General features: G+C 41.9%; 1 protein-coding gene across 11 annotated transcripts in view; it reads right to left on the reverse strand.

Moving 5' to 3' along the window:
* The window catches only part of MAD1L1 (mitotic arrest deficient 1 like 1), a 346,130-nt gene that overhangs the window by 243,437 nt on the left and 89,873 nt on the right, over positions 1–12,820 (reverse strand). For all 11 annotated transcript variants that reach the window (XM_064726015.1, XM_064726016.1, XM_064726014.1 and 8 more), the window contains one exon: positions 2,305–2,449. In XM_064726015.1, coding sequence (XP_064582085.1) covers positions 2,305–2,449 — 145 coding nt within the window. The remainder of the gene's footprint in view (positions 1–2,304; positions 2,450–12,820) is intronic.

Genomic DNA, 12,820 nt, shown 5'->3' on the forward strand with positions numbered 1-12,820 from the left:
CATATTCTAGAACTGAGACTTCCAGGTTCCAACCTGAGCCCAAAGAAAGGAAAACTGTTACACATTAAACTTGCACTGTTGAACACCTCTGATGCCTTCCAGGCCCTGTTTGCTCAGCACACAGGAACTGATTCACTGCCCTAGCAGAGGGTCAAACATGCACAAATGCAGAAGTCATACTATCAAAAGCAATAGCATTTCAATCATATATATAATACTCTCCCCCAAATTAGATTTTCACAGTCCTATTTAACAAGACAAAGATTGAATAGAGAGAACTCATCTTTTCCATTCTCAAATTACATAAAAGCACACCACAGTACTGATGCCACTAATTAGATGATTAAATACCATTCTAGGTGATATGCTTTCAATGTAAAATAATTATTTTTGACAGGAAATGTATTTGCTCAATCTCATTTTAAATCACAATATCATACTTTTTTTAATTAAATGAAATTCTTTCTTCTGATTTTGCATGAGAAGAGCAACCAGCAGGAGAAACAGTGCTGAGGATAGATTGTCCAAGTACCATAATGCATGTGCTCCTTCACAAAGGACCCCAGCATTCTCTGGATGGAATATAAATTTTCAGAGAACAGCAAAGTCTTTATTCCTTTCAAACAGGTCAGTTGAGGAATGACTGAGCACACTGAAAACCTCCCCTGTCAAAACACAAGTTTATTTGCCATGGTCTGATGAAGAACACTTCCAGCTTTTCCTATGCTCCTCCTCAGGGGGAGCACAGCAAACAAAGCTAAGGTTTGACTTTCCATAAAAATCAGGGTACAATCCATCACATGACAAAGTAATGTTGTGGTTTTGTCCAGAACTTAAAGAAAAGTAATGATATTTTTGTGTTCTATGACAAAAAGTGTTTCTGCTGAGCACTGGAAATAAGTTAACAAAGGGAATATTTTAGAAACCATCTGAGAAACTTCCTTCAGGGCTGAGCAGTCCAGCACAATATTAGACAGTTGAAAAGGTTATAAAAACAGGTTTTTTAGAGGGCTCAGTGTGCATCTGTGTCTTATCCAACCATGGCAGTCCCAAACCAGAACACCACAGAGAGCTGCCTGCTGCTGGGGCAGGAGAGGGCTGAGAGGAGAGAGGAGATGCTTTTCTGTTTCCATGGAGAGAGTTTGGTCCATCCACCCTGCCTGCAGTGCCTGCCTCAGTGTGAGGCTGACAGAACCGCTGTCATTTTCCTCTCTGCACTTCAGCGACTCTCCATGGCATCAAACTCTGCAGTCAGAAGATCTGATGGAATATCCTCTTGTAAAGTGGCTGCTTCATGCTTCAAGAGCCCTGCTTGCTGCACCATACATCACAGCTTCCTTGGCTCAACAATGACACGGGAATTACACAAAATTGGGCGCAGCGCAATTAAAATCGATCAAAATGCTTTCTTTGACACTGGAAATCAAAGTCTAAAGCTCAGGCACCACAGCAGCTCATTCCCCTCCTGCCTCCCCACGTGGTGATGTGCCTGGCTCCCTCTCATGAGCTCTGACTACTGGAGTCTGACCTTCTGCACACACATAAGCTCATTGACGTGAGCAGCTTTTATAACACCAGGGAGATTGCTCAGATGGGGGAAGTTTTGCAAGGAGTATTCTTGGAAAGTGAAGTAACTCTCATTCTGGCTACAGCAAATTATTATTCCCTTTGTGGAAAGCGAGCTCTCAGAATTTAATATAAAATTTTCAATGCTCTGCAGACTTCAGAATTATTGTATAGAATTTCATCATGAGAGCACACCTGATATAGGATGATGCAGACCCCTTTGATATATTCTATAGAAGGAATCTTAAAACGTATTTTCAATTTACTGGTCTAGTGCTTGCCATTACATTTGAACAGACTTCCAGCGTAAGAGGAAGGCAAATCTCTTACTCCCTGTAAATTGTTTTTCCACAGGAACAGTTGACAAGGTGCTGCCACTTCGTTCTCTTTAGGAAAGGAGGCATTGCAGCCAAAGCCATTATAAATTCCCTCCAGTGGCTCAAAACACTCCAGCAACAACACGATTCAGTTCTCTGCCCTCACATGGATGCCAAGGCTCAGACAAAATCACATTTCCTCAGCACAGCACAGCTGGGGGAACACGAGCACAGCTTTAGGAGGCACTGGTACTTCCATTCCAGTGAAGCCCTAAAGACAGGTTCCATGTCTCCCACAGCACTCATTGTGCAAAGACCCCAGAATAGTTTTGTAGCACCAGTTACAGAGGTGAACAAAGAACAAATAGGAAGGACTGCACCTGGCAGAAAGAAATGAGGACATGTGCCTTTCCAGGCTCACCTTGGTGAGGAGCACCACGCGTTTCTGCAGCCGCCTGACCAGCGCTTCCTGGTGCTCCCGTTTCTTCTTCTCATCCAAGAGCTGGCTCTGGACACACAGGAGCTCCTCCTGCAGCTGCTGCCTGGCCTTCTCCAGCATCCGGGCACTAGGAGAGATAGGACACACCTGTAACTCCTGAGTGCTGCCTCTCAGAGACATCAGGAAAGCCTCAGAGGAGAAACGTGACCATGGCTGTGCCACTCTGATCTTACAGCTGCACCACTGGAAACTGGGCAGCTGCATTCTCATTATCAGCTGCTGTCAGAAAAAGATATGAGAGAAGAACCACCCCAGGGACAGCCTTCTTGTGCAGCACGAGACAATTACTGGAACCTCACAGGTAGGAAGCATTTAAATAATAGCACATCCGTTTCAAAATCAATCAGTTTGCCTTTGAGAACGTGTCTTGTTTTCAACAAACAACCCACACTCTTGGGTTCTACTGGATCTTTTCATTTTTTTTTCTAACAAAGGAGAAGAAAAAGTAGGTTTACTATTATCTGCTTTGACTGACAGATAGCACTCAGCAAGAAATTACAGCCACACTACCTGCACATTGCCAGCAACCTATGCTGGAAGAGAAATAACTTCTGAGGGCAGGTGACTGGCACTTCTTTTGAGATGTGGACATGATTCTCAATTAAACCAGAACAGCCTGGCACTCTTCTCTTCTCAGTTCTCCATGGAGCACACCGAGGTGATGCACAATTATCTGTGAGCTCCTCCAGGTGTGCCCTTCAGCCCCACAGCTGGACAGAGGGGCAGCTGCTCCCAGGCTCACTCACATCCAGCAGCTCATCACACACCAGCTGCTGGCAAAGCACTTGATCAATAACAAAATAAAAGTGGAACCACTCCTGTGATTAAGAGTCCGTTCATGATTTAAATATGATGAGTTTATCCAAGACTGCACTAAGTATTTAATGAGTGAGCAGGACATGAAATAAAAGTGTTGCACACAAGTCAAAAACCCTCAAGCAAGCAAGAAAGATCAAACTCAACATCTGCAGCTTAGTCAGGAACAGAAGAACTTTGTTTCTCTAATGCTAGAAACGCCACTGGAAAATTTATGATTGATTCCAAGGGATCTTATTCATCATTATATTTGAAAGAAAAGAAATAAAAGTGCTGTAAATAAAATAGCACTACTGTTAGGGTACTGTTTAGATAGATCCAAAAGGGAATACTTAAAGAACACTTCTAGCATAAATCAAGTACAACCTGCACTGCCAGGTCACCAAATTGTATTGTTTGGGAAACGTATGTAGGAATTCACAAGAATTCCAAAGCAGATGTCTCCCTACCTCCAAATCCTTCTCTTAGAATAAAGTATTTGTTTTAAAGCACTGGATGAATTAGAAACCTGTTTAAAGCTCCAGTTCAATTTGGAACCATTCACAAACCAATTAAATAATTGGGAACTGTGAAAGAGTCTCTTCATTGCTGTATTCAGGTGGGAAGGTTCATCAAGAAGGCTTCACATCTGCATTTGAAACTGGATAATTGCATTACCAGGGCACCACTCCTTCCTTGCACCTGTTTTAATCAATCAGCTAAGGAGGGCACCTGTGCCAAGAGTAACAGCTCTGGTGGTGGAACATGCCTGTGGGGCAGCCTATCAAGCTTGCCCTCAAAGCAGGGCAGAAATGAAGGGTTAATTCCTGGTAACCTCAATTTCTGCCTTAGAATTTATTACAGTTTGTTCAACAACATTCCTTGTTATGCACAGGGTAAATATAAGTACAAAATCCTCATTAACTGTGATACATGTGTTGTAACAATTAAAATCACACTACAGAAACCTTACTGCAAATATCTTTTTCTTTATCAAAGAATCTTTGTCCCGATTAGAGTCAGAACCAAAGAAAAAAATGCAAGCATAAGATTAATTACCCTGAAACAGCAAAAATCTCACATTTGATTATTGCAAAACATTTTGATAAGGCAATGGAGCAATCTTTTTTCTTAATCTCCCAATATTGTGACTTATTTCTATAAATGTTGAGTGGACCAACAAATGATGATTGATTTGACATTCACCAAGAAAAATGAGATGTGTGCTAGGTTTCCTTCCCAAAAGAATGAAAAATATTTGAGATTCACGTCTCATGGAGAGCACAGACATTCAGCCACACACAAAACCTTCAAGCTAGGTTGGAAAACAACTGCTTTAAAACATGAGAGAAGTTGAGCAAAGAGAGACAAATGGGCAATTTCCTCAGCCACTGCATGGAAATAGCACCTTCATCTGTTTATATTTCAGCCTCAGTACAAATGTGATGTTAATGTACCTAAAATTCAAATGCCAGAGATGGCTCTGAAAGCAAGGACAATCCCCAAGCTCCCTGAACTGACTGCTACCATAGGCTTCCTTGCTATGGGAGGCATGAAATTCAACTTCCTCACAACTCTCCACACCATGCCAAAGTACATTATTGAGATCCTTTCTTCCTCTCTTTGGACAGATTGATAATTCTTCCAGAAACTGCACCAAATACAGCATGAACTGCTTCTATAAGGAAAAATCCAAAAGGAAAGTACTACTTCTTATTGACACAAAACAGGATTTGCAAGTAGGTGCTCAGAAGCAAAAGCCTTTAAAGCCAGACTTGTGCACTCTTCTTCCACCCTGATGACACCTATGGCTTTTCACAAGTAATTGCTCACCCAATATGAGCATTAAAAAATAAAATAAAAGAGGCACAAAGTTCTCCATTCAACATAAGCTTAGGGAAGTGGCATTTTAAAAAATCTTTGCAAGTTCAAAGTAAACCTTTTAAGGCTTAAAGAGAAAAAGTCATTTCTGTTTATCAGCCTATTAATGTTCCTTGTTCCACAGCCCAGTGAATGAGATGCCAACATATTTCTGTTCTGAGCTGTTTGAGACTCTTCATTTTTTGCTCTTCCCTTCTGTAATCCACTTTAATGCAATCTTAATGATAAAACTTCATTTTCCAGAATATTCTTTGAAAGACTGAGAACAATGAGGGCACACAGTGAATACTGAAGCTATAAGATACATTTTAATAATCTCCTTCAAAAATGACAAAAGCAGCCGACAGCTCCCCCCAGCCCGCCCCCCAGTGATCCATAAAACATTATTTTAATCATTCCATCCTTCCAGTAGCCAAGTTACCACCTCAGAGTTACTAAAAAAAATAATAATAAAACAACAAGGAAAGCAAACGGGATGCCAGAAGCAGTCTGTGTGTGAAGCTGGGTGGAAAACAAGGGGTCCACAGCGACAATTAGAAGAGGAACACTGTCTGGGTCATGTTGTAGCTCAGCTGAAGATGAGACACGTGTACCTACCAGGGCCAGCTGCCAGGAGGGAGAGCACATCAAAGAGAAAAGCAGAGTGTGATGGGGAGAGCAGCGAGGGAGCACAGGGGGAGAACACGGTGACAGCACCAGCACAGAAACACACCGAGCTGAAAGGAGAAATTCACTGCAGCCAGCAGCATCCTCGTGTCAGGGTGCACCAAAAAGGGTTAATGCAGAAGCTAATGAGGCAAAAAGGAGCAGGGGAAATTGTTTTGCAGCAAGACATTTGGATGAAGGAACACCCGCTCCTGAAAGTTGACAACTCGCAGGCATCTCAATGAATCCACACGTACGCGCATAAACCAGACTGGAAACTGATAAACACAGGGCTGAACAAAAAATGTTATTTTCATTCCAGTTCCTCCCCCACAGGTTTTCTGAACAAACACAAAGGCATAAGCAAAATCAGAGTAACTTCAGCATGTCTTTTATTTTTCCAGTGGATAGCAACAGGACATCCCTGCCTGTGCTCTCCCTCAAGGATTCTTCCAAACTCCAATTTCTGACACAACTTCCCCCCTCAGCACTATCCAGGATGGGAATTGAAAAGGAAAAACAGAAGGGAGAAGATGAAAACAATTTGACTTAAATACAGACAGAACACAGGAAAGAAAAGGTGATGCTTGGCAAAACAGAAAAATATCCATCCAATGTTAAAAGGGACAAAACTGATCCATTACAAAATGCTGCTGAAAAGACTGATTGGAGCTCTGATAACACAGCTACAGATGGAACTAGTTTATTGAACTAGCCTGAACTAATTTAACATTTAAGGCAGAAAAACCACCATCAGGATGGAGGAGTAATTTTTAGTGCTACAAGTATTTCAGCTCAAAACTCAGAGATTTTTGGTGCTAACTTTTAACTACAGTAAGACTGGCATCTCTTTCTGCTTTCTTTCTTCTCCACAGACAGAACTGTGGCTATATGGAAGCAGTAGCACCCTGGCCTGCCCTCAAATCCTGCCCTGCTCCTGGCACTGTGGGAGCTGTGGGGGCCAACAGGTCTGTGTTGTCTATTTGCTCACTATATTCAGAAAGAAAAATGACACAAAATATGAACATCTTTAGTAGAAGTTATCACAGGGGCTATATTTTATTTAAAGCTTTAAGTGTGCCTCACAGAGAGCCCTATGAAATACTGCTACACAAAATACTACATGAAATGGTCTACAGAGAGTTGGTGGGAAAACACTCTTTCTTCTTGCTATTTATTTCTCCCAAGTCCTCAGCAAACATCTGCAAACTTTCTCTTGTATTTTCACACCTTGTATTTTCTCAAAGATCTTTTGTATAACTCACCAGCACTGGCTTCCATAAATCACAAATCATTCAAAAGCAAACAGATCATACATCATCTTGCTGCTAGACACACAAGGAAGATTCAAATCACATTGAATTTATAATGAGGGAACAACACAAAGAGAATTATTTTGCTAGTGTGGCCAGATGAAATGGGTAAGAAGCAGACAGACATTTGGAGCTTTATTGGTACACTGACAATGTTTTATCTGTGAGACACTATTTAATTTTACTCCCTAACCAGCAGTGTAACTATGGGGCTTGGAAACACAGTTCCACCAAAGTGAGCAGTTAGAGAAAAGAAATAACCCACATTTTCTGCCCCAGCCCCAGTACAATGGCCATAATTGACTGGCAGGAGTTAAGACTCACCGAAATAAATTCACATCAGGCACCCTGAGCTTCCTTCCACTGCAGGATCAACACACACAGGGCTGTGCTGACAGCAGTGACCCAGAGGAGCCCAGGAACATTTCCAACCACACAGCCCAGGGTGGCTCCTCCTGAACAGACACTGGATCAGCCACTCGAGGTGAGAATCACAGCCCTGAACATGCCTTCCACATCACCATCAAGATGAGAATGAAAGCGGTGTCTCAGCAAATGAGGAATGTCTGTGGTTTGTTTTGGTTTCATGTGGAAACATCAATAGTTTCAACATCCATCACTGAATTCTGGAAGGAAAATATTTCAAGGGGGAGATAACTACAGGCATAAATGTCCTTTTCCTAAGCTCCTAAACCTGAAGTGCTCATAAGGCCAAAGCTTCTACCAAAGGCATTTATATGGCAAATAAAACTTGTACTGGTATTTAAGATCCACTGAGCCCACACTGCTGGCTGTGCACTTACTACACTTGAAAATGCTGCTGCCTTCAGTGGCTGCAGGATAAATTCTTCTGATAGCTGAATAAACAAAGTGATTAATATTAGCTTATGCAGACAAATCTTCAAGGGCCTTTGGTATGTGCAGATGCTCATGGCTCTTGTTCTGAATCCACAACAAGTCAGACATCAGTTACACCCTAAGCAAATAGATTCCCTCTGCAGTGCTTGGAGAGAAGCAAATACTAAATGTTCTTAATAAAATGCAAGTAATTAAAAAGCAGAAGTTTAAAACAAGAGTCCTCTAGGATGATTAACACAGCATAGAGCCAGTACAGCATGTGTCATCTCTCCCTGCATCATCAGTTGCATGTGGCATTTGGCAAGTATGGAGGATGGACTACTTTAAAAGGGCATTCACTGAAAAGGATTTTCCACTCCCATTCTGAGATAAGAACAAGTTTAAGGTGCACTTTCCTGCACCGCAGAGAACAGCATGCCCACAGATACCCTCTGAGCACACACTGACCCACCACACCAAGCCAAGATGTTCAGTGAACTGCCCAAAATGCATCACAGGGAGCTGGGAAAGGAGCACCTCCACTCCCCGTACTTCATCAGGAGCTGTGTCCATTTGCTGCACCTTGCAGCTCCTCATTTTGGCTCTCCCAACAGCCCTGGCCAGTGAGGCAGGTCAGCCTGTGGATGATGCTGTCAGTAAGGGAATCTGTGGAGCTTCAGCACCAGAAGATGCCAAATGTCTGCTCCCTTCCCTATCACCCCTCACCCAGATTTGAGCATCCAGCACAAGGGACTAAAATACTGCAGAAAGAGAACTGTCACAGGAGAGAGGAAAACAAACAAACAAGTCCTCAAAGAAAAAACCAAGGAAGAATTTTGAAAGGAAACCTTTTCTCCAGCCAGGATGCAAGCATCCTCTCTGCAGCTGGCTTAATTTACATCATCTAATTCAAATTCTAAATGCTTCAAAGTGTTATTACATTTTTTTCTTTGAAAACAAAAATGACAACAACTGGAACAAAACTCTGAATGAGAAAACCCAAAGACTGAAATAATTGCTAATCTAAACAGAGGCCTGTACATGGGCTGGTGAAGTCACTGGCCAGCTCTACCCAGTAATTTCTCTTCGTGTCGGCTCTGATGAGTTTTGTATTTCTAACATTTCATCAATTTGAATCACTAAATTCAATTTGCATTCACAGATAAACAGAGAAGGAATAATAAATACTCTCATCTGACCTTGAAGTGTGACACAGAAAATTGCCCTCGATGATTTCATTTCAGTCTGAACCAGAATAAATAATGCAGTTGGCCCCACCAGTTACCAATCTGTGATCACACTTGTGGGCTGGAGGAACTCATGGCTGTGCCTAAATATGATGAAGAAAGTCAAAACTTCTCACTCTGTTTTGTACTAATATTTCCTACTGCTCCTTCACTATAGGGATTAAGTCCCTACCTCAGTCCTTCCCCACCACTCAGCCCCAAATACAAATCCCAAGGATTTCGGTTTGTTGCACAGTCACAAGTGAAGACATTGCACAGTTTTCTCAACCCAATCCAGTATTATTTGCTTTATAAAGTGCACATAATAACTCTTGTCCCTCCCAGTAAGCTGTGAAGTCACTGGGGCAACTCTCCAGCACAGCAACTGGTAACATGAACACCACAAGTGACTAAGAATATTTCCTATTTCTGTTATACATTCCAACCAACGCTTATCCAGAGAGTGGGAAAGTCATCTGGGAATAGCATGAGAGCTGAGGAGCTCTAAAGAATAAAGAACTGATAAAGAGGAGTGGAAAAAAAAGAAAATTTGCTTGAAGTGGTGAAAGAAATGAGTAGGAGAATGGTCGTGCTGAACCAACTTGTCAGCAAACAAATCTGCAGAAATTCTAGGCTCTTGACAGCTAGATAATGGCTTATCTTAATAAAATAAGAAGGGTCAAAGTGTTTAGATGAGAAAAACAAAACATTAAACCCTCCACTGCAATATAGCAAGTGAGTCCTCACAGACTGGTGACTCATTACAGCTTTGTGAAGGTTCTGTGGATCTTTTTCAAATTACCTTTTCCAATGAGACCTCATTTCCAATGTGCATTACAGTACTCCGCAGTGAAATGAGGATTGAAATGAGGATTGTATATTACTGCTCAGTCACTTTTCTTTTTTTTAATATCTGAACCTAAGACTACCTGAACAAATTTACAGAAACACAATTGTCTGAGGTATTTTTTGCAGAACAATTCAGTGATGGACCCTCACCATAACTCTGACTAAAATCCAGAGCTACAGCTCAGCATTTCAGCATCAGGTTTTTGTCAGTGAAAACCCCTCCAGGTTATATGATGAAAACTTGTCTCAGTTTTCACTAGAGACTCAGAAAAGAATTCATAGTGTTACTTGTTGACAACAAATAAACCCAAACAATTAAGTGCTACCCCCCAGCATTTCCCCATGGGACACTGGTGCAGATAAAAGCAAAGGAATGACTGCAAAGTCACTCAGCTGTCTGTGACAAGCACTCTGCCAGACTGCTGCTCTTGGCTCTCCTTTCCCACAAGCACCAATTTAACTCCATCTCATATCTGCCTCCCACCTGCTTTGACTCAGCTCGTGTCAAAGCAGTCTACCAGGATCCAAGCCATATTAAGCACAGCATTGTAACAGACCTACTAATCCTTAAATCCTCAATCTGGATGCATTTTAAGTCAGCAAAGATCTTGAAATTTCCATGACCAAATAACCTGACCTGTAACCATGGATTTTTGAAGTGCCACCATGTCTTTGGGCACAGACAACATCTCATGGTAGTGTAGGATCTTTTCTACCATGCTCCAGCAACACATCAGGATTCACTGCTAACTGCATCTGTTTTCTGCAGGATCTCTGCCTCATTTGCTGCAGAATTTGGAAGATTAATGAAGCACAGAAAATGCTTGAAGAGAATGGTCTCACATTATGGCAACTGAAAGGCTCCCAAAAAATCTGGTACCAATTCTTGCCTCTGCCAGAGCTCCTGGTGGTACCACAACCTTTCCAAAGCAGTCACTGGGCAGCCCCTGGTGCTGAGCTCCAGAGCTGGGCACTGGGCTAACTCAGGCCCTGTGAAGCCTTGGGTGTTTTGAAAGATTAAGTTCTAAATATTCCATGTTGGCATCTCCAAAAATGAGGCTACACTTTCTCCTCGGTTTACATCTGGTATAACAGAACTAGCATAAGAAGTAACTAATAAAATATTAAATTTCTCTGTAGAAAAGCATTAATAGCTGCTCATTAAGTCAATATAATCCACCATCTCTGCCAAGAGAAATGAGAATGGTGAATGCTATAGGAAACCAGACTGAGGAGGTGTCAAGTGACTTGAATTTGGGATTTCCCACCCCCTATGAGCTTCACCTTGCAACCTTGATCTTGCCTTTCAAGATCTATTTTCCTCATGGGGAAAATAGTACTTAAATTTAAAAAAACAAACAAACAAAAAAAACCCCAAAAAATACACAAAAGCAAAGCCATATATATAAGAATGAAGCAAAATAGCAGAGTTAGCTGAAGCTGCCCCAAAAACATCCACTGTGGGGTATCCTTCATCCCAGTAATATTATTTTACATTCTCACACATCCCCATTTTGGGCATGTACATAAGCACAGGCAGACCCCCAAAGAAGAGCAGAGCTGATCTCCAGCCATCTGGTGTCACATAATGAGAATAAAGAAACTGGGATCCCTCCAAGCTCCACTGTCATACCAGGAATATCTGCCACTCCTCCTGCAGAGGCTGTGCAGCCCCTCTCTTTGCAAACCCAGGGAATATGCAGAGGCAAAAGGCTTCCCCACACCCCATTTCCAAGCTGTAATTTTTCCCCATGAAAAGGAAATGCCCAAATCAGACTTACAATGAAGCCATGCTAACCCCATTCCTAAAACATCCTGCAGATGTTTGTTTTCCCTGTTTCACCTAAAAATCCAGAGCACTATTTCAGTCTTCCACTGGACTGCTGACATTATTAGGATTTACATGCAGGGCACAGAGACCTATCTTCCTCTAATTTTAATCCCCCAAATTAGGTCAAAGAACCCATAAACCAATACAAGGCAAGGGGAATAAAGCTGTCACCATGGAAGGAGAACTGCCAGAACAGCTGCATTTATAGCCCTGTTACATCAATTCTTCTGCATCAATATTTTTAAGTGTTTAATAAAACAATACTACATTCAAAGCAATCTTTTTGTCATGAATACTTATAGAGAAGCCAGTTAGGTTTGCATGTAAATGGCCTTTATACAGCAGTTGCAGGTTTCAAAATCACTACATTTGCAGACAAATCAGATCCCTTATTTTGTGGTGAAGCTCTGACAAGGAAATGAATTTAAAGACGCGACAAGTAATTGTCTCTGCATCACTCATAAAATAAATACTCTGTTCAATGTAATTTGATAGAAGCCAGTTGGCACCACAAATCCTCCACCAACCAGCTCCATGTTGGAGGGGCAGGATGATAGTCCAGTATGGATTCAACAGGGGCAGGGAGAGGTTTCTACTCTCAGAAATGTGGCACCTCAATTCATCACTGTCTTGGTTCAACCCCAGCAGAGCATGACATCACATGGAACTCCCTGAATTCTCTGGTATTCTGGAATACCATAGAAGCAGGGGATGGTTTGGGTTGGAAGGGACCTCAAAGACCATGTCGTTCCAACCTTCCTGCCATCAGCAGGGACACTTTCCACCAGACCAGGCTGTCAGAACCCCATGCAGCCTGGCTTGAACACTTCCAGTGTAATTATGCAGAGATACTTGGCTGATTTATCTGTCACTTTCAAAATTTGTTCTTACCATGACACTTTATTTAAAGCAAAGCACAACAAGACAATGCCACTAATGTGCTTATTTCTGCAAACTCCTTTAGGAAGGAAAGAAGTAAACTTTCAATGGGAGTTTAGGTGGGCCAGCAAATCAAATTGACCAGACAAAGTTGCCAAGACCAAAAGTAAACCCCCAAGGCA

The sequence above is a fragment of the Zonotrichia leucophrys genome, chromosome 14, assembly GCF_028769735.1.
Source record: "Zonotrichia leucophrys gambelii isolate GWCS_2022_RI chromosome 14, RI_Zleu_2.0, whole genome shotgun sequence".
NCBI lineage: Eukaryota > Metazoa > Chordata > Aves > Passeriformes > Passerellidae > Zonotrichia > Zonotrichia leucophrys.